This window comes from Caenorhabditis briggsae (assembly GCF_000004555.2).
Source record: "Caenorhabditis briggsae complete genome, chrIII, whole genome shotgun sequence".
Classification (NCBI taxonomy): Eukaryota; Metazoa; Nematoda; class Chromadorea; order Rhabditida; family Rhabditidae; genus Caenorhabditis; species Caenorhabditis briggsae.
This window is the reverse complement of record NC_013490.2, coordinates 6904632-6925425: the sequence shown is the minus strand read 5'-3', so window position 1 is coordinate 6925425 and position 20794 is coordinate 6904632. Positions and strand designations below refer to the sequence as shown.

Genomic DNA, 20794 nt, shown 5'->3' with positions numbered 1-20794 from the left:
GAAATCGTTCCTTCTTATATTATAAATGAGATGATTACGGTGCCATTGCAAAATGGAACAGTGGTTTCACTACAAATTAGTTAATTTAAACCTATCAAAATCTTGGAATAAAATCGAAAAATCTCAAAATTTTTATAAAGCGAAGATGTTACTCAAAATTAACTTAGAAAGTTAACTTAGAATTCAAAAACCGATTTGAACAAAAGCTCTCCCAAGCTCAATTATCTTAATTTCTGTAGAATATATAAAACATTTGTCAGCTGATAAATTGTTTATCATAACATCATCAATAATTCATCAGTTGACAAATTGTTGGTGTCTTTAAGAGGAATCGAGATAATTGAGCTCGGAGGGGATGGTTCTATTAGAGGAAATACGGTTAAGAGAAAAATGTAAGTGATCTATAGTCCAAGAGAGAATCTATCAATACTAATGAATCAAGAAGAGGAGTTCCGATTGAACACATGCTCCTCCTAGGTCGCCCACATGGCAATTGGTGACAGATACAATGACCCATTCAAACACACTAAAATTGCTCTTCATATTTCCCCAAATACAGATGGACGGCTCTTTTGTATCACACTTTCTGATTCAAGTTCTCATATGAGCCATAGTACTCAATTGTGCTCATCCTAACATTACGAACGTAAGGGAGGTGCAGTAGTCCCGATAGCAAAAACATCGTCCCCCATCCTTCCTGCCTACAGATGCATAAACACGACGGGCAGGTGTCAAACAAAAAGGTTTTGAAGTGGTTGACGGGGGATGCAGGTAGAAATTGAATTGGGGAGGCTTGTTGTGTGGAAAAGAAGCAACGAAGAACGACCAGTTTGTACTAGACGCCTATAGGTGATGTGATCAGGATGATGATTCGTGCCCAGTTGTGTTTGGGGCTGGATCTGACAACAAACTGAATTGAATTGTATGCTAAAAGAGTTTTTTCAGAGTATCTACACAAGAAGAAAGTGAATACTAATGTGTTAAGTTTACGGAAAATAGATAAACAAGTGATTCACTTAGAAGCTGTCAACAACGGGAGACCTTTTTTTCGAAAATTGGGAAAACCATTTACTTTCGGAAATCGTAGGATCTAGTCAACGAATGGGAAAAAAGTCGAAAATGGTTTCAGATTCTTTCGAAAAAAGGTTTTCAGTTCAAAATCACATTAAGGGATCAAAAACGACAAATAGATTTCCAGCGCAAAATCCCAGTAATCGTTTCAGAGACAGCAAGTTAAATCAGGAAAATGTTAAAGTTCTTTTAAGACTTAGAATTAGAGTTGCAAAGCTGTCCAAAAGTGGGAATTGTACAAAAAATCACAAAAAAGTGTTCACAAAAAAAAGCGAACGGAAAACAATCAATACACTCATTCGAACAGGCCCGTCACCATGGTTGAGAGGATGGTGAAAGGTGAACAAAGAAACGCAGAGGACCCCCGCAATAATGCAATTACGTCATTGGTGACCTTAGGAGGTGGAAAAGAGAACGGACGGACGGACGGGGTGGTGGTGGTGGGTGACGATTCGGGATGAATAAAAAGAAGAACAGGAGGAGGCACAACACATACCGTTCGACTAATTAATGATCAAAAGAAGACATGGGTGGTAATGGGTTGTGAAGGGTCCTTTCTAAGGAAATTGATATGTTTTGGGTAGTTTTCTGGAGAAGAAAAGAGAAAGTATTAACGAGAATGATTTTTTCCATTGTTTCTCGGAACAGTTCCTGATCTCAATATGTTTTGTTAGAAGATGTTAATGTTCATTGTGTATCTAAACCACGGTGTTTTTTCGGAACTTCTAATACAGTAAACTGGTAATAGAAGGACCTCCTAACTTTCAACTTTGAGCCAATTTTTCTTGATTTCTGTCAAAGATACGAACACTTTGTCAACTGATATATTTCTTTTCATAATATCAGAAGTGTTTTGCGAATTAAGACATTTTGATATCTTTTACGGGAACCGAGATAAATTAGCTCAAACTTGACAGTTTGGGGGCTCTTCTATTACAGATTTTACGGTAACCGTAATACTACAGTAAAATAACCAAAAACACTTGAAATATGTACCACACCAGAACCAAAATACTTCGTATAGATAACTTATGAAAAACGAACGCTATCTTTTTACACGAATCTCAATGAATATCTGAAACCAACACTCTCGAAATCGTAAAAAGATGAATTCTGAAAGTGAATTTTAAAATAGCCGAAACTAATAAGAATAAGTACAAGAAACCTTGTTGAAATTAGTGAACCCATACGCTTCACCAACTTTCGGGAAGAAGAACTCAAGAGAAGAAAAAGAAGAAGAAGGGAAGAAAAAGAAGACGTAGTAGAAGAATGTGAATGAATGGGTGAAGAGATGAAGGCGGCGGGCGGGCTGGAGAAAGCCTTCCAAAACGAGAAGAGCCCTGACCGCCATGTGCTCTTTTTCTCTCTGTGCTCCATGTGCTCTCGACCATAGACAACATGTAGCCGACTGACCACTCTCTTTTGGTAGAATGAGAGTGGGACCGCCCGTTTCATTGCATACGGGAAGAGAAAGGGAGTCATCGTTTCCCGGCGGAAAGACCTAAATTACAAGCTCATTTGCTAAGTAACCATTGGAATTCTATTAGCAACATTTACTATTCAATTCAAAAAAAGAGAATCAAGGGGTTTGGCGAAAAGAGTGTGTGTCTGAATATGTTGAGTATTTTGGAAACAAATGAAATGATATACAGAAATATTCTGGAAAGTGATCTGATGGAATTAGAAAATTTTTTTTTTAGAATCAAATCAAACAAGTACCATAAACACTCTGATAGAAGGCCACCTTATACTTGTACTTTGAGCTCAATTATCTCAATTTTTATAAGAGAACATGTCAACTGATAAAAGTTGGATGATATTATTTCTTGTTTTCGATATTCAAACTACCGTACAACCATTTAAAGTACCTTTTCACACTAAACAATAAGAGTTTTTGAAGTTTGGGAATATTTATTGGCTAACTTAAAAATGATTCAGCTTACAGCCACTTTGTAACATTCTGACTACTCCAACTATCTTGACTGTGTAACATTTGGCGGTGTCTTTCATGTATTTTCAAAAAAACAAAGCAAAAAATATGAATTTAAAAAAAATGTGCTTCTGAATCAGTAGACCTGAATTGTCTCAAGTTGTGTTTGAAGTTTCTCTACTTTTTCTGGGGGCTCAGAAGACGTCAAATTCAGATTCTTGAAAAAAAAGAACCACGGCGGAAATTTAAACTAATATTATGTTAATTAAAATTATAATCCGAAACAATACCATAATTTTGGAAATAAAGGTCTTCTTACAGTTTCAGGGACTGTTCTACACGATCGGTCTAATATTTTTTATCAAACTTTTTTTCAAGATTCATCAATTCAAAATACAAATTCAATGATATTTCAGACGTTTGTAAGATGAATCTGATTTGATTTTTCAGTTGAAAAATTTTAATGAAACTTATGGGATTTTAGGGATCTACAAAATTATGTCAAAGATGTCAATTTTTTTTGAAAATTTCAGGATATATAAAACAAAATTGGAGTTCCATTTTTGTAGTTAACCACTTTCTTGCAGGAATTCATTCCGAGGAGATACCGTAACTCTTATGACAGGAGCATTGTACTTCTATTTTTCAAAATCTGTTTTTGAGGAAATATACTATTAAAAGGCATTTTTAAAACAATTTTATTGATCAGAAACAACAATGAAGTTAACCAATTAAAAAAGACATAAACAAAGTTCTGAAAATTAACGGTGCGCCTCTATCACTGGTGTTCCTTTAACAAATACAGTATTCATGATATGAAAGTTTGAGAATGGGGGAGCCCTCCATGTATTGCTATTCAAAATAATCAAAGGACTTTTTCAAAATAATTAATTTTGAAACTTTTTGGTTCAAAAGGAATGCTACAACTGAATTGTATACCATAAACACTTAAATAGAACGCTGCCAACTTTCAGACTACATATTTCATTTCCTGTGAAAGATATCACGAAGTGGTAAACTGAAAAATGTTCATCACAACGTCAGCAATATTTTATTTGTCCACCACTTTTCGACATCTGTTATAGAAAGTGAGATATATAGGCTCAAAGTTGACAGCTTGGATCGCGTTCTATTGTTTAGGGAATGTGTCAATTACAATTGAATCACTTTCAAACATTCGAAAGACTATGACGCCAAAAGTTTGAAAGCGAGGTAGATAACCAGTAGTTTTCGGGTTACTGTAGATCAGTTTCTCTAAACACTAACTTCGCTCCCCAAATCCAATAGGAAAGTGATGGTAGAATTAGAACAATGTTTTCCTTTTCGATTTTTCAATTCTAAGAATCGAGAAATCGTATGAACTAACTTTATTTTTCACTGAAAATGTTAAGAATGGAACAATACACTACATCTCCTAAAACTATGTAGCTTGACTCTTCTGCCGTTTCTTCCATCTGAATAAGTCTCCCAGTTATAATCTCTTGACCCCACCGAAGATTAGTTCTGAGGAGTTACGAAGTTTAAGGGACACTTCTGCTTGCCATCGCTCAATTTTTATACACTCCAGTTTTAAATATAATCTCAAGGGTTCTGTTGATAGCTTTGCAGGATTCGAGACCAAGTGAAGGGACTTTTTGGGTGAGCAAAATGAAGTGTGAGAAATAAAAAAGACCACAACATCTCAAGTTCAATTCTGGATGTAAATACAAAAGTCGATGTCTACCTGAATACTTTATTAACTGCTCAATATATTTTATTTGTTTCCATTTTCCCAGACACGAATTCTAACTTTTTCTGAACGGTTCATATAAATTTGATTCGAATTTTGACCAACTGGCGCCAAATTTCTCTTGTTATACGGTCGCCGATTGCGGACAGGGGTGTACACACTGACGCGCAATTGCACACACACTCCATTTTTCTAGAATTTTTCAATTTCTTTTCGACAAAAAACCTCTTTGACTTAATTTTTACCTTTCTCAAAAATGTGGAAATCTTGCGAACATGTCTTCTTTCTTTGACCTAAAACTTTTGTGTTTTTTATGACAGTCGAGTTTTCAAGATTTTAGGTAGTTTCGAAATGTTTCATTTCGATGCATTTTAAAGTGGATTCCAGAAGCTCCCAAATGTTTCAACAGCTGCTATTGTTACTCATTCTTTTCTTTCTATTCAATCGTTCTCCAGTTACGATTCTTTTCTCATAATTATTCCTCTTGTGATTATGCGAAACAATTCCACCAATTTTTCCAGAGTAACTTCAGAACTTGGATAAGAAAATGGCGCAGGCTTCTGCGCAACTACTGTTCGATGAAAGCGGGCAACCGTTCATCGTGATGCGAGAGCAAGAAAACCAGAAGCGCATCACTGGTGTGGAAGCTGTCAAGGTAAGTTACATATTTTCACAGCGCTCGAATTCGTGTACGGTTTTCAGAGTCATATTTTGGCTGCCCGCGCTGTTGCGAATACTCTTCGTACCTCCCTCGGTCCACGTGGTCTTGACAAGATGCTCGTCTCTCCAGATGGAGACGTCACCATCACGAACGACGGAGCTACAATCATGGAGAAGATGGACGTGCAGCATCACGTTGCTAAGCTCATGGTTGAACTCTCAAAGTCGCAAGACCACGAAATTGGAGATGGAACCACTGGTGTCGTTGGTAAGCTTGAATACAAACCGAGATGTTGATTTATCTTTGAATTATCATTCCATCTTAGAAACAAACTACATAGGAGAAAGACAATTTTTTAATATTGTGAAACTATGTCGGCTCCAAGATGAAAAGCGAGCGAACAACGATTTCATCTCGCATTTGAAGAAAGTTCTCTCATCTGCCTGCCTTTAAAGGTGCTTTATCAACATTCCATAAACCAACCTTTTATTTCAAATATACAAGACATCTTGCACTTTCCTACATAGTTTTTCTCTCCACATTTTCTACCTCGCGCACTCAACGTTTCTCTTTTACCCTAGCTTGACTAAATTCATGTCTATAGTGTGTTTTCCTTTTAGGTCTGAGGCCGTATTCAAGAAAGTGGAAAACAGTTTTCCGGAAAACGAATTAAAGGAAAATGACGATTTCGGTATGCAAGAAAAATTTGTTTTCCGGAAAACCATTTTCCAGGCGTTTTCTGTTCCGAAATCGTTTTCCGACCTCGGAACAGAAAAAAGGGTTAATATCGGCGAATTTCTTGAAATCTCGTTGTTTTTTTGAAGAAGATGTATGAAACAAAACATTTTAAAATAAGTTAATTTTAGTGCATTGAGAGCAAATTTTTCGATATTTTCCGATATAAAATTTTGATTTCTTGATATAAAAACGATCGCTAGCATCTCTAGAATCTATTTTCAAGCAAAAAACTAAAATTAAAGGTGGTGTACGGTGAAATTTTTTATTGCATCAAAATGTACAGAAATGCATGTAGATTGACATAAAAATAAGAAAAATTCAAAAAAAATTCCTTCATCGAGAAAAACGCATCGAAAAATACGCTGAAAGCCCTTAGGGACGAGGTTTTTTCTAGGCCACCCGGTGAGTAAAAGCGCGCGAATTCAAACTTTTAAAATTTTTAGCTCGTTTTCACTTTTTTCGGTTTTTTCAAGAGTTTTCTAGGTTTTTGTCAATTTTTGTTCCAGATACATCGGAAAATTTGAAAAAAAACAGTGAAAACGAGCGAAAAAATTTTAAAAGTTTGAATTCGCGCGCTTTTACTCACCGGGCGGCCTAGAAAAAACCTCGTCCCTAAGGGCTTTCGGCGTTTTTTTTTTTTGGTGCAATAAAAAATTTCACCGTACACCACCTTTAAACACGAAAGTAGCTCGAACGAGCCGGAATTCTGAAATATTACGTTTTTGCCGCACTTTTTCGTAGATCAAAAAAAGCAAAAGTTTTCAAATTCTCAAATGTCACTTTTTTTAATTCGACAATATGTAGCTTTTTGAGGAGTCATTTTCCAGCTCAGAGGTTCCATTGTATTTCCCTTTTCACTCTGAAACTATCATCTGTCGAGTTGAATGATGAAATATCAATTCCTACTAGCTCCAAAAATCATAAATTAGCCCCTATTTTACAATTTTCACTCAATTATGATGAAGACAGGGTCAGATTTAGATAGAAAAATAGCGGAATCTCCTGAAAACATTCCACTCAAAAGAAATTTCACCAATAATCGTAATTTCCACTTTTATCAGTCTTCCGAACATTGTATTATGTATTGATAAGTTTAACTTGGTGAAAACTCGAAATTTTCAATTTTCGGGCTAACAATATCACTGACGTATATCCCGACACCGGAAATACGCCAACACTTTCCGGAAAATAGAGGCTGGAAAACGATCATTTACCGGAAAATGTTTTCCGCTTCTTGCATACGGAAAACGGCATTTTCCGGAAAACGCGTTTTCTGGAAAATCCTTCATGCATACGGCCTCTGACTATGCTCCGATTAAGTTTGTATTGATTCATTCAAGACCAGTGGGTTAGGGTATTTTAGGTAAATTTCATGGGTTCTCACGGTTTCTCCGAACGACCCTCTTTTGGTAAGACAACTAGCTTCGATCAAAGTGTCGATTACATCGAACTGGGTTACACACGTAGAACTTGACGTCATCTATCCGGAATGGGTCTGAAATGGAACGATATCAGTTTGAGTCATTTCTTAAAATGACCACTGATAACCTGCTAGTTATAAATACGAAATGCAAAAAACGATTTTCGTTAGGTGCTTCAGTTTGTCTATCAGTATTGCACGTCATATTATGTCGCTTATGAGTGTTTGATGCTTATCGAAAGTGTTTTATCGGTTTTTAACTTGAACAATGTTTTATCAGAAAACGTTTTTTACATTACTTATTAGACTTTATATAAGACTATCCTACAATTCTGATTGCTTTCGCCGTCTTTCGGGTCGTTAGAAAACTAAACATCAGCTTTTCGATTCAACTCGCCAAATAGAAGTTTTCCTTTCTATGTGTGCATAGAAAGATGTTAGGTTGATGGAGTGGTCTTCTCGTAGTTTCATTGTCATTCTCCAATCTTTCCTTGTTCGAGAAGCAAATTATTGGTTTTGGAATAAAAAATAGTCTGTGAAAAAATGTTGTGTAGCGATTCTATTTGCCTGTAATAAACATAGTCAAATATACTATCATATGCCTTGCATCGTTAAGAATTCCAGTTCTTATCAATTTTTTTTGTCGCGCCTGTCTGCAGTCCAGCTATTGAATATGACTTGATGGATTTTCGGTCTTTATATTGTATTCGAAATTATTAGATATATTAGATGTTTGATACTTTCATATAAGTAACGACATTTTTCGCATTTATGTATTTAAAATTATGCTTTGCGAATACGTTCAAGCAAGGGGATTGGTATTCATCAAGTTTTGAATTCCTTGTTAGTGCTTAGCTCGCAAACTGACTAGTGCTTCCCATCACGATTATGCAATTCCAATGTATGTAGTTGTTCATCTTTTTTCCTTCCATTTTTTCTTTCAATAAATAATTGAGTGGTTTCTGGGGTGCGCGCTCTTGCGCTAACACTCCTACCCTTCTTTGTACGCTGTTTTTTTTCACTAGCCTTCTCTCTTATGTCCCATAACAAGTGTTTCGGCTTCCGTTGAGTCTAAGACACAGAAGAGACGATAATTAGATTGGTGCGACCGACATGAGAGCGGGCACGCTCTATCGTTCTTCTCATCAGTAACCATTTTTTAGAAAGAAAGGCATGAATTTGAAAAATAAGAGGCTTTGATGTTTAGAGGTTTTGCTGATACACCATGTCTTTGAATTTATGATTTGATGGAAAACGATTGGTTATTCATGCAGAGTGGCCGTCTCGTGATATCTTTTTTCAGAGCTTTAGAAGAAATAATCCGATTGGATTTCCGGCTTCTTCTCACCAGTTTTAAAAATATGTGGATATTTTATCCATTTTTCAAAAAAAAATCGTCTAAATGATAGGTTGGAGTGTATATAGATTGATGTATGCTTTGAATATATTGGAAATCTTTCTGAAATTCAACTGAAAAAAATCACGTAGTTGCTTGTTTTCTTGTTGTTCCAATTCTGGTTGTCATTGCAGTTTTTCCGTGTTGACCATCAGGTGACGACCACTCGTAATTTCTATCGAAAAAAAACCTCCTCGTAGAAAAAATTCGATTTTCTTTTTTATACACACATACCAAACGGTTGTAGAAAAGGTCGCAAAGGGCGACTGGTTTTTCACACATGTTTTACTCATGTCATCACCAGATTATTCATTCCCTCTGCCCTGGTTTGTCTGCGCAAAATCGCCGTTAAATCGATAGAAAATCAGTATGAAAGAGACATTTCTTACACGTGCCTTGTTAGGTGAGAGTCATATCACTGCGATATAGTGAGATTTGGCTTGTTTCCAATACAAGCATACTACTCTCCCAGTTGAAGACCTGCCCTTTTCATCGAGACTGAATATCTAATTTCCTGTGTGGAAAAAGGTGCAAACTGAAATATTAGACTGGTTACATGGAAAGTTTAGAGATGAACAATTTAATGTGTGCCTCTTCTCGTAATTAAGTTTCATCCCGTTTTACTTTCAGCCGTACTTTTTCAGAGCTCTTCAATGTACCTCCTTTTCCCCATCTTTCCCGCTTACTCTATTTTACTTGCTTTTTTCTCTATTCACATCGATTCTGGTCTCTAGAGCACGAGCCACTGAGCCATCTATTTTTTTTTTTTGCGCTATGTGTCTCTTTTTTCATCTTTTGCTTGCTTGCTTCTTTTGCCCATGTTGCCGTTTTTTCTCCCTCCTTTTTCTCACTAAGCGATTTCGTCACACACTCTGACTCTCTGGAATGTCTATCAATTTTCAATTCTTTCTCATTTTTTCATCTTTCTTTAGAAGCATTTCTGTGAAGATTATCTATAAAAAAACGATCTTTGTGTTCCTTTTAAAATTTGCGAAAATTATACTGGACGATTAGTGACTTTCGTTAACCAATAACAATGCTAATGAAAACCCCTAGTGATTAAAAGATTCGAGTTTATTGATTTGTTCGATCGAATTTTGTAATCTGTATTTTGACTGTTTGAAACTGGGGCCAATAAAACATTAATTTTCAAGGATATTTATATCCGCAATGTTAAAAATGCGGGTCAACAAAAATTCATTGCCCGAAGATGAAAATTGGCTCTTCGTTTCCTTGTTTTTTTTAGACTCTGCTGCCATCTCCGAATTTTATTCCTGGCTTTTTCAATATGGCATTTCTTTCCTTTTTATTCTCACATGACAACCTTCTTTTGGTATGCAATTATTTGGAAGAAAAACATATATGCAGGCCAGGCTATACCTCTATTCAAACTAAATATTTTTAAACGGTCAAGTTATTGTAAATTAGCGGAATTGCTCTTGGACCAACTAAATGTTTTCTTGTTTTGCAAGTATCTTCCTTATGGGGTTATTCAGGGAATCGGCAAAAAGGAAAACAACTCCGCGAAAACTCGGAGAGTGTTCCAATCTGCCTGAAACTTTGGGGAAAACTGGAGAAAACTATAGGAAACATTTTGCCAAAGTTTGGGGTCAAAATATCAACTTTGAAACTTTGTCTAAAATTCCAGTTAAATTTTCAAAGTCGATATATTGATTCCAAATTTTGGCAATATGTTTCCTATAGTTTTCTCCAGTTTTCCCCAAAGTTTCAGCCAGATTGGAACGCTCTCCGAGTTTTCGCGGAGTTGTTTTCCTTTTTTGCCGATTCCCTGAATAACCCCATTATAAATTAAACGCTAGAGGCGTCTGTCCGTCCCGGTGTCAGTCTGCAAACTTTTGAAAAGCTTGGAAAATTAATATAAATTTACGTGACCCTTTAAAAATAATTGAGGAGCTGAGCCACGAATCAGTAAAAATCTAGATTGATTCGCGCCGAAGGCGCACCAGCTTGCTGGTCTCTATCATAATTCACACGCACCGTTGCATTTTCGCAAAATTATGGTATTGCGAAATCTGTTCTCTATTCTCTCGGCAGCTCCAGACAAGACTATGAAGATGCGTGTTTTTCAGCCAGAATTCTATTTTATCCCAGTGGGCGGATTTGTTTTTGATATTTTGACTAAGAGAAGAATTATTATATTGAGGAGTTTTTTTTTCATCGAGTTAATGAAGCGACAGGTGAATTCTCCTGGCCAAAAGGCTTTTTCGCCTTTTTAACATGGGTTGTCGAGTTTGTGGAAACCATCTAATTTTTTTTCGGTTCGATGTAGGTTATCGCCATGTTTTTAACCAGGCTAAAGAAAATTCCCAAACTAAGTTTAAAAGTGGATTGAATATTCATTAATTAACTGCGAAGCGGGAGCAGGTGGAACAAAAAACATGAATGCAAACTTAGTTGTTAGTAGGAAATCATCGTTTTCGTTCGTTTGATTGTTTCGTCCTTTTATTTTTACGGGTTATTTCGTTCAGAAGCAAAACTATGATATCACTTCTCCGATTCTTTTTTCACCTGCGTTTCACGATATAAATTCGTTGATAATCGACGATTTGAGTAGGTGAGAAACGAATCAGTTTTCCTCGCGTCACTTTTTAGCTGAACTGAATTTCAGTTGCTCACACCTACAAATATAGAGTTGCAGGTGGAAAACCGAGTTCAAAAAATTTTACTCTTTTCATAACTGATGTGCTTCATATGCGCGAGTTTATTCTTGTGTACGATAAAAATTGTTATAATAACTTCAAATAACAATGTACGTAGTAGAAATAGTGGCGGTAGATAGACGAACGAACGAACAGGAGGAGAGAAAGAGAAGCTTACGTCAGCAGCCGTGTGTACAGTCTCCGTATCTCCGCGTCTTGATTTTCTAATCACTTGATCTCTCGCCCCTCTCTTTTCCGTTCTTTGCGATGGGTGGGCTAGCCAGAGTGCAAAAGTGCCCTCATCACGTCGACGCAATATGCAGACCAGATGCGCACTGTAATATGTGACCAGGACCATCAGAAACTGATTGCGCAAGCATCCACTAGGTCAGAAAAGAGGCGGACGTGTTGCGGGGTCACATCTCTGTCTACTTTCTTACCTACCTATATCGAATCATTCGTTTTTCAAAAGAGGGCCTCCGGTTAAGAAATTTTATTGAGTTAAAATATATTGTCAGCATAATCAACTGCCATCTAGGTGTTTACAGCCTCAATACAAAAACAGTTATTTTTCTACGGATAGTGGGTCTGCCAGAACGAAGTGGTAGTTTTCGATTTAGATAATATAAAAATATTGTACGGTATTCTACCGTGTTTTCTCTTAAAATCCTCTTTCCAAGTCTAAAAGAGAGAAATCTCCCCCGAACACACGTGCAAGAGGTGTGGATTACTGTATCCGCGCGCGAAACTGTGTGCGCGCCAAAACTCGTCTCCTATCTTGGCAATTCTCATCGTTTTTTTAGTCTTCGCTGGGGTCGCTCACGATTGGTGACGCTTCGTTAAAGTGTTGCTCATTGGTTACAAAGGTTTTATAGTGGGTTATTGAGTAAAATCAATAAATAGTGTTTTATAGGAATTCTGCATACTTGTAAAATTTCGGGCCGGACCGCCAAAGCCCGGGCCTGAGGAAATTTTCAAGGCCCGGGCCCGGCCCGGAAGGCCCGGTAGCAGAAATTTTGTCATTTTGAGCCAAATTTTGAGCTCTCAATACAATTTTCTCCATTCTTTTTTGTGTTTTTGGATTGTTTGTCTGTTTGATCAAAAAATATCAACAAAACTCGAAAAAAATCACATAAGGGTCCCCCCCCTTATGTGTTTTTTGAAATTTTCAAAACTTGTGGAATGACAGGCCCGCCGGGCCGGGCTGCTGAAATTCGGGAAAAAACCCGGCCCGTTACAATTATGGAATTCTGTGTTTTTTAGTGTCTTTTAGGTTTTTCAGGTTACACGAGTCTCTGTGAATGCATAGCGTTTGTCTGTGTCTCTCACTCATCACATATTTAGAAAAAAAAGTTCTGATAGTGAGAATTGAAAGAATCTAAACTGATCATAATTTTTCTGAAACGAAATTGTTTAGCTCTTCCTCTTCTTTTCTCGATATCCAATTTTTTGTGCAAACACACGTTTTGACAAAAGAAAAACTCTGACGTTTTCCTTTCTGTGTATGTTAGCTCTCTCTCTCTCTCTCTCTCTCTCTTGGGACAATGTGCTCACACTCTCCATCGCGCACCGTACTGCCACGTCATTATCTCCAATTTTCCTAACGGTTTGCTCTTAAGAAAAAGAGTTTGTTGATTGTGCGCCCATTTTTTCTGTCTCTATTCTCCGACACCACTTTTTTCCATTTTTTGTATCTATTGTAATCATCCTCCTCTTGTTCCCACGCAATTGATCGAAATGGTAGAGACTAACTTCTGGCTTTTTCGAGAAACCTACCTTTAACTTTGTTTTGAAGTTGATCAGTTTTTATATGCACTTTTGTGCTATATCGATTCAATTGCTCCCACTTTTTCTCTGCCTCCTTTAATCGCACCAGTTATGCGCCAGACGTTGCAATACGGATGGCCGAGCAAACTCCGTAACCGATCACATAATTTTTGTATTTTCAGTTCTTGCTGGTGCTCTTCTTGAAGAGGCTGAAAAGCTCATCGATCGTGGAATTCATCCTATCAAGATCGCAGATGGATTCGACTTGGCTTGCAAAAAGGCTTTGGAGACGCTTGACTCTATCTCCGACAAGTTCCCGGTTGAAAATCGTGAACGACTCGTGGAGACGGCTCAGACCAGTCTCGGAAGCAAAATGTGAGAGAAAAATATCAAAACCGGGATTATGATCTTTTATTCAGTGTGAATCGTTCGATTCGTCAATTTGCTGAAATCGCCGTTGATGCTGTGCTCTCTGTGGCCGATATCGAGACTAAGGATGTCAACTTCGAAATGATCAAAATGGAGGGAAAAGTTGGAGGAAGACTTGAAGATACTATTCTAGTGAAAGGAATTGTCATCGACAAAACTATGTCCCACCCTCAAATGCCAAAGGAGCTCAAAAATGCTAAGGTAATATAACCCTTATAAACGGGACTAACTTAAGATTTTTAATTTGCAGGTCGCTATCCTCACCTGTCCATTCGAGCCACCAAAGCCAAAGACCAAGCATAAGCTCGACATCACCTCTACCGAAGACTTCAAGGCTCTTCGCGATTATGAACGCGAAACATTCGAAACGATGATCCGTCAAGTGAAAGAAAGCGGAGCCACGTTAGCCATCTGCCAGTGGGGATTCGATGACGAGGCCAACCATCTTCTTCAAGCCAACGACTTGCCGGCGGTCAGATGGGTCGGAGGACCTGAAATCGAGCTTTTGGCTATCGCTACAAACGCCCGTATTGTTCCACGGTTCTCTGAGTTGACCAGCGAGAAGCTTGGAACTGCTGGACTCGTCCGCGAGATCACTTTCGGAGCAGCCAAAGACCGCATGCTTTCCATCGAACAATGTCCAAACAACAAAGCAGTTACTGTTTTCGTTCGTGGTGGCAACAAAATGGTAGCTTAACATTTCGCTATTGATTTTAAAGCAACTATTTTCAGATAATCGACGAAGCCAAACGTGCGCTTCATGACGCTCTGTGTGTTATTCGCAATCTTGTTCGTGACTCTCGTATCGTTTACGGAGGAGGATCTGCCGAACTCGCTGCGGCTATCCAAGTTGCCAAAGAGGCTGATCGCATTGATGGTATCGAACAATATGCTTTCCGTGCATTCGCTGATGCTCTCGAATCCATTCCAATGGCCTTGGCTGAGAATTCCGGTCTTGCTCCAATTGAAGCACTTTCCGATTTGAAGGTAAGTATATTGATAATTTAACAATTGTACTTCTTGAAAGACTAATCGAACATTTTTAAAATCGTAGTAACGCGTTATAAATGATAGTAGGCAAAGACGAAAGAATCCGTTTAATATCTACATGCACTCGCACAATCTTTTCATATTGTTGAGTAGAGATTAAAGGTGTTATAATCTGGGATCTGGTTTTGATATTAATCAGTGAATGAACAAATATCGCTAGGGAAAAAGACGACATTCATTGGCCATCGTTATTCATTTTCACATCATCCTAATTTGAAGGCAAAACAAATCGAGACTGGAAACTCATTCCTTGGAATCGACGCTGTGTTTGCTGGAACGAATGACATGAAGGAGCAGAAGGTTATTGAGACTCTTCTGAGCAAACGTGAACAAATTTCATTGGCCACTCAGGTATGAATTTCACACACATTCAGGTATCACCTATCTATATTTCAGGTGGTTCGTATGATTCTCAAAATCGACGACGTTCGTGTTCCTGATGATGAAAAGATGGGTCCATATTAAGAAACGCGATGGAAGTTACGATAGATTAACATCTTTCCGCTCCTATCTCCTCTCTTTTTCTCCCTTTTCGTTTTTAATTATACTCTTTTGTCAATCGAAAATCTCCTATTTTTTTTTCAATGCTATTACCTTTTTGAACACCCCCTTTTTATAATGCTTGCTCCCAGTTATCTTTTTTTCTCCAACGATACTCTATTGTCATTTTGTTACTATAAAGTTTGTTGCTGCTTTTCCCCTTAAATGGCGGATTATTCAACCAGTGGTTTTGCACATCCTGTCACATCCGTTTAGCGATGTTCAGTATTGATTTCTGTGTCTTAATCTCCTGCTTTGTGATGACAATTTTCATTAATCTCTTGTGATCTCTAATAAGTTTGTGTCTTTTTCAGAGTTTTGAATTTGGTTTTGAGAAGACGACGGAATCGATAAGACGATGAACTCGACACCCCGTGTGCATCTTCTTCACTGATATTTGAGGTAAGTCGCTTGTTAGACAGGGTTTCTTTCTGATTTTGCTGTCTAATCTTTGATAATTTTTTGCTGTCTAATCTTTGATAAACTCTCTTGAGGCTTAGATTTTTTTTTTCAAAGTCTCGACTACATAGTTTTGTGGTTTCAACCACATTTACCCTAAAATGTAGTTTTTCTGATCTTCATCTCCCTATTATTCATATATCCAGCTTCTCGCTTTCAGTCTCCAATCCAACGCAGCTATGTCCGTCGTCACGAGCACAACTATGCAGTCGGATCCTAACAAAACGGTGAGAAAGTTCAATGTTAGAAAATTTAATCTTTAGTTCGCTATAGTTCGAAGCAACCGTAAGGCTTTATTAGGTATTTTTTAACATTTTTGAGAACGTTGAAATTGAAGCAAGTTAACTTTTACTTCTATATAATCCAGAGTCAATATTGATAGCTGACCACCACACAGAAAAAATAGATGGGAAGTCTCAGAGACGAGAGAAGGTGAAGGTGAAAATGACGTAGACAACAAGTCAATCCTCGTTTCCCTCACTTATTTTCTCTCTTTTTTTCCTTCGTTTCGTCATCATCATTTGGGATTGCTGTGTCAGAGGACACTCACTTGTGGGGCAGCTACCCTTTTTTCTCCTCTATTCGACGCCGTCCCTTGAAAATATCGGATTTCCTCTCCTGCTGTCCGTCGCTGTTTTTTTTCGGTTTCTAGGATTTAGAGTCATGACGATGAGATGAGCTCAGCTCAGGAGCACTCGTCCACTTTGTTGTGTTCACTCCCTTGTTGTGCTCTGTTGCTCTCTATGCTTGTTTCACGAATATGGTTCCTAGTAGAAATCGGATTTCCAGTTTTATAAAAAGCAACCGTAAATCAAGTTTTATAACCTTTCTTCACTAACATTGTTTTCAAATGTGAGCTCAGCTTCAGAAAACAAATTCTCCCTAGAAGTTCATGCCAAAGTTTTATTATCGAGTTGCCCATACTCTATCTCGTGACATTACCTTCCTTTCTCAGTTTCCTACTGGCTTCCGAATATATATTTTTAATGGCAAGAGCCAAATTTGTTGGTTCTATCGATTTCCCCCTTGCATTGCAAATAAATATATTATTATTATTATCATAATGAAAGCTATATCATTCGAAAGCTAGCAGGACAGTTATTAAAGAATACCCATTTTTCAGCAGCCGAATACGAAATTAAACAGTCGAGGTCAAAGTAAAATACTTCACCTTTCTTTTTAAATTCCCACTTAAAAAAAGAAGAAGAACTATATGTCACAATAACATCATCAGATCTGAATAACTCAGAATGCAGATGTATTCATATACTGAAATATGACCTAGTTTGCAAATTTTTTTCTTAGCTTAGAAATGTCAAAAGTTTAATCATGAGGTATCGTTCTTTCCATTTCCTAGTTAGTCTTACACGTTTTACAACAAACCCAGAAACGGAGAATGTTCTAATGTCTTTAAACGATCCATTTCCCCCGACGCCGTCTTCGGCTCCTTCGAGAAAGAAACCTATTGATGGTAATGGGCTGGCATGTCTTCATGTCCTCATGTCGAGGTCAGAATTCATCAAGCAAAAAGAGGTTGTCTTCTCTTTTTTTTCTCTAATTTAAAATGCATGAAAGTGCTCGCTAGATGTCATTTGCTCTATGCTCTTTTTGCTCCATCAACATGAGAATATCATCGATGTTTCTTCTCCGTCTTCTTCTCCTTCACCTTCTTCTTCTCCTGTTGGGGATAAGTCTAGAAAAATCCACGAGTCCTCACTTTGATGGCCAAATCGCTGTGATTATTCCCTGTCTCTTCGAATCTCGTCGCCTCTGCCTACAAATTCTGGTAAAATGGCACTCAAATCTCGTGACTCCTCCCGCAAAAAAAACGACGAAAAGTTGGGAACGAACAGAGGAAGGAGTTTGGTGTCATCGAATATTCTCTAACCAAAGTTACTATGGCTCTTTATAGTCTGAAACTTTGCTCTTCCTTTTTTATTCCTTTCCACATGAACATTTTTTCAAAATTTCCATACAGTCTAGAGAAAAAAGAGGATATTTCGATTTGTTTTTTTTTCTCAAAAATTTATTCTCGAAGAAGGATATATATTCATTTGAAAATCAAGGCATGTATCTGTTTCTGACAGCCTTTCTTGAGATTCAGTTTCAGTAATCAGTTCCATCTTCTGTTCGTGAAACTTCCGAAAAGCCCTGCAAAGCTTTTTTCTATGTATTCTGTCTTTTTTTTTCGATTCCTCAACTACGCTTACCCTCCAATTTTCAACGCTGCGTCTACTCGATTTCCTCTCGTTTCCGTCCCCTCACACTTCCAGTAGTTTGAACTTTCCCACCCTCACATTCAGGCGGGTTTCAAGACCAAAATTTTCCGAAGAGGAGTTGTTTTTTTGCTGCCGCTCTATAGAAACGCAGTTATTTTCCCTCCTTAAAATTTATATTTAAATCAGTTGATAACTCGAGAATACTATCAATCTGCAAACAATGAATTTTCCATCCGCTGATAGAAACAAACAAAAACACGATGACATCATTTTAGAAACACCCCTCTCTGTCTCTCTCACATTTTAATCTGACTGTCTGACAGTTTCCATGATGACGTCAGAAGGGGAGAAAGACAAAATAGAGGATCGTCACGCATCGAAAGAAGCGTTTGTGTCTTGCTGATTTTTGTCGATCAGTGTTATCATATCAAAAAGACGAAAATTGGCAGCAAAGATTCTTCGTCATCGTCTCATTTCCCGCGACTGATTTTTATCCGCGTCCGTGTTGAACCTATATTGGACGCAACAATCTTTTGAAGTCGTTTTGATAATCTGCTCTGGCTAGTGGTGGTTTATTCTGACATAGATTTTTTTTTCTTCGAAAGATCCAATATCAATTTAAGCTTCAGATTGTATTTCTAGTCAGAATTCTGAGACAAAAATTTGGAGCAAAAATCTGCTCTCACGTGACTTCTTCTAACCAGTCGTGTGAGTGCTCCCTCTAATCCTATCATCGTTGATAAAATAACTTCCGATAAATTAGGTTCAATGTGATCAGAGCGCCCCGTGCTGTTTCCATAAATACTAATTCGTCATTAAAGGTTATTCAAAAACACGAATTCGCGAATTGAAATCAAAATTTAGTTCGGAAGCTGTCTTTCGCGAAGTACTGTAAACTTAATAATAGATCAACGAATCACAAATCACATTGATATTTCCTATGGATACGTTCAGATCCAATTTTTAAGAATAAAACCCATTTAAAGCATTGATCTCAGGACAAACTTGTCTCTTAAAGTCCTAGTATTCGAAAATCTGTTATAATTTCTCCTGTCAGTCTTCAATTCATGACTTTTTTTTTGTTGCTTCTCCTTTGCTTTGGGATTATCAGCTGTTTTTCGATCCTCTCTTTTTTCCTTGCGTAAATTTGTTTTTTAATAGTCTTACTCTTCTTGTCGTCCTTGATTAGACTCACTTCTTTTCTTTTTCTCTCTCCCGCCACCGTAATATTTTTACCCTGATTTTTTCACTACCGATTTGAAAATCTTCGGAGATTGGATCAGGTCAACATGTGTATCTTCACCTTCTCCAACTCCCTATTTGACCCTAGAACTAGACAATGAAACAATCCCTCATGTAGGATACTAAATACAGTAACTTTTTTACCACCATCATTGCCCATTTAATCACTAAAATAGTCATGTGGTGCGCGAAACAACGTACTGGAGTGTGTTCCGTTCCGCCCCATCACCTAGCGTGTTATCCCTACTCCCGTACTAACACATTTTTGATCTTTCGACGGTTTCCCCCGTTTTTATGAAGGGTATTCTGACTGCAACTTTTGTCGACCTGTTGACGTCACCTCACAATGTTAGAGGTCTACCCTCCATTTTTTTTCGATTCTCCGCAATGGGAAATGGATAAAAAATGCTGGTCAATTGATGTCACACACACAATCATACGTTTCTCCGGTTATCATGTCAAACAAAACTTTCGTGTCTTTTTTACATTCTCGTTTCAATATCTGCTCTCCAATGTCTCTCCCTGTTTTCTCTGAATCGTTCATGCTTACTGCATTCTAGCATCTATCAATCATTACGAACTCCATCGATTGATGAGCTGCATTACTGCTGCTGCCCCTTTAGCAGCATCTTCGGTGCCGCCGAATATGATGGCGTCGACCAGTTCGCCTCCTGAATCCGCAGAGCTCGATGTAGCAGCGGCTGTCGCTTCTGCTGCTGCTGCGTTGATCAGTCCGATGGTGATGCCACCGACAATGACAAACGGGAAAGATGTTAACAAAACGTCCCAAATTCTCAATGATTATTTACATATGGTGGTGGGAAAGGTATTAGAAAAAGTTAATTTGAAAACAAAAGACGATTTACCAGTGTTTTTTTTGTTTAGTCGAACCTTTTTGATTTCATTTTTTTCCAGCGCGTTCAATTGATTGGCGACACAACAACCTCATTCGGACTCGATACTCCAAATCCAAAACTAATGTTCACTCCTCTCGATTTGCCGACAACGGCTGAGTTGATGCAACGATGTCTAGCAGTGAACCCCTTCGAAGCGAAATTCCGAGAAGCGAATCAGAAGATCAGCTCCGGTAGCATGCAGCCGAATACATCGGGTGCAAATCAATCGCTTGAAGCATTAGAAGCTAATGGCGGAGTTCCATTCGGTGGAAGTAATCCTGGTTCTGTCTCAGATCTCTTGTTGAAAATCCCTCAAACAACACTTCAGCAGTCTCCCGGTATCTTTTCCAACATTCAACTATTAACTGCTGCTGGTGATTCAGAAGGAACTACTCGAGAGAATTTGAAAACTGCTGATATATCCAAATTACTTTCTGTTGTAAGTTTTTACCTCCTTCAAATCGAAAAACCAAGTATAAGTGATAAGAATGGCTGTGTTATATCATTTACACTCATTTGATTGCCGAACAATTAGGACAAATTTGTGCTTGAACTTCGAGTTTATGATAGAATTTACAAGAAAGCCA

General features: G+C 37.8%; 3 protein-coding genes across 3 annotated transcripts in view; 2 read left to right on the top strand and 1 right to left on the bottom strand.

The window, feature by feature from the left end:
* Positions 1–4754: 4754 nt before the first annotated feature.
* CBG25965 lies at positions 4755–4808 on the bottom strand (the record flags this gene model as incomplete). Its single annotated transcript, XM_045243947.1, has 1 exon — positions 4755–4808. The coding sequence occupies one exon, from the start codon at positions 4806–4808 to the stop codon at positions 4755–4757; it is 54 nt and encodes a 17-aa protein (XP_045100054.1).
* A 469-nt stretch (positions 4809–5277) lies between these two features.
* Positions 5278–15316, top strand: Cbr-cct-5 (the record flags this gene model as incomplete). Its single annotated transcript, XM_002642064.1, has 8 exons — positions 5278–5385; positions 5433–5658; positions 13555–13747; positions 13792–14002; positions 14052–14489; positions 14534–14788; positions 15071–15202; positions 15248–15316. 8 exons carry the CDS (start codon positions 5278–5280, stop codon positions 15314–15316), a joined length of 1632 nt encoding a protein of 543 aa, XP_002642110.1.
* A 4587-nt stretch (positions 15317–19903) lies between these two features.
* Cbr-atf-7 overlaps positions 19904–20794 on the top strand; it is a gene marked incomplete at both ends in the record, with an annotated part of 2300 nt that continues 1409 nt past the window's right edge. Inside the window, 2 exons of the mRNA XM_045243946.1 lie at positions 19904–20137; positions 20227–20646. Coding sequence (XP_045096376.1) covers positions 19904–20137; positions 20227–20646 — 654 coding nt within the window. The remainder of the gene's footprint in view (positions 20138–20226; positions 20647–20794) is intronic.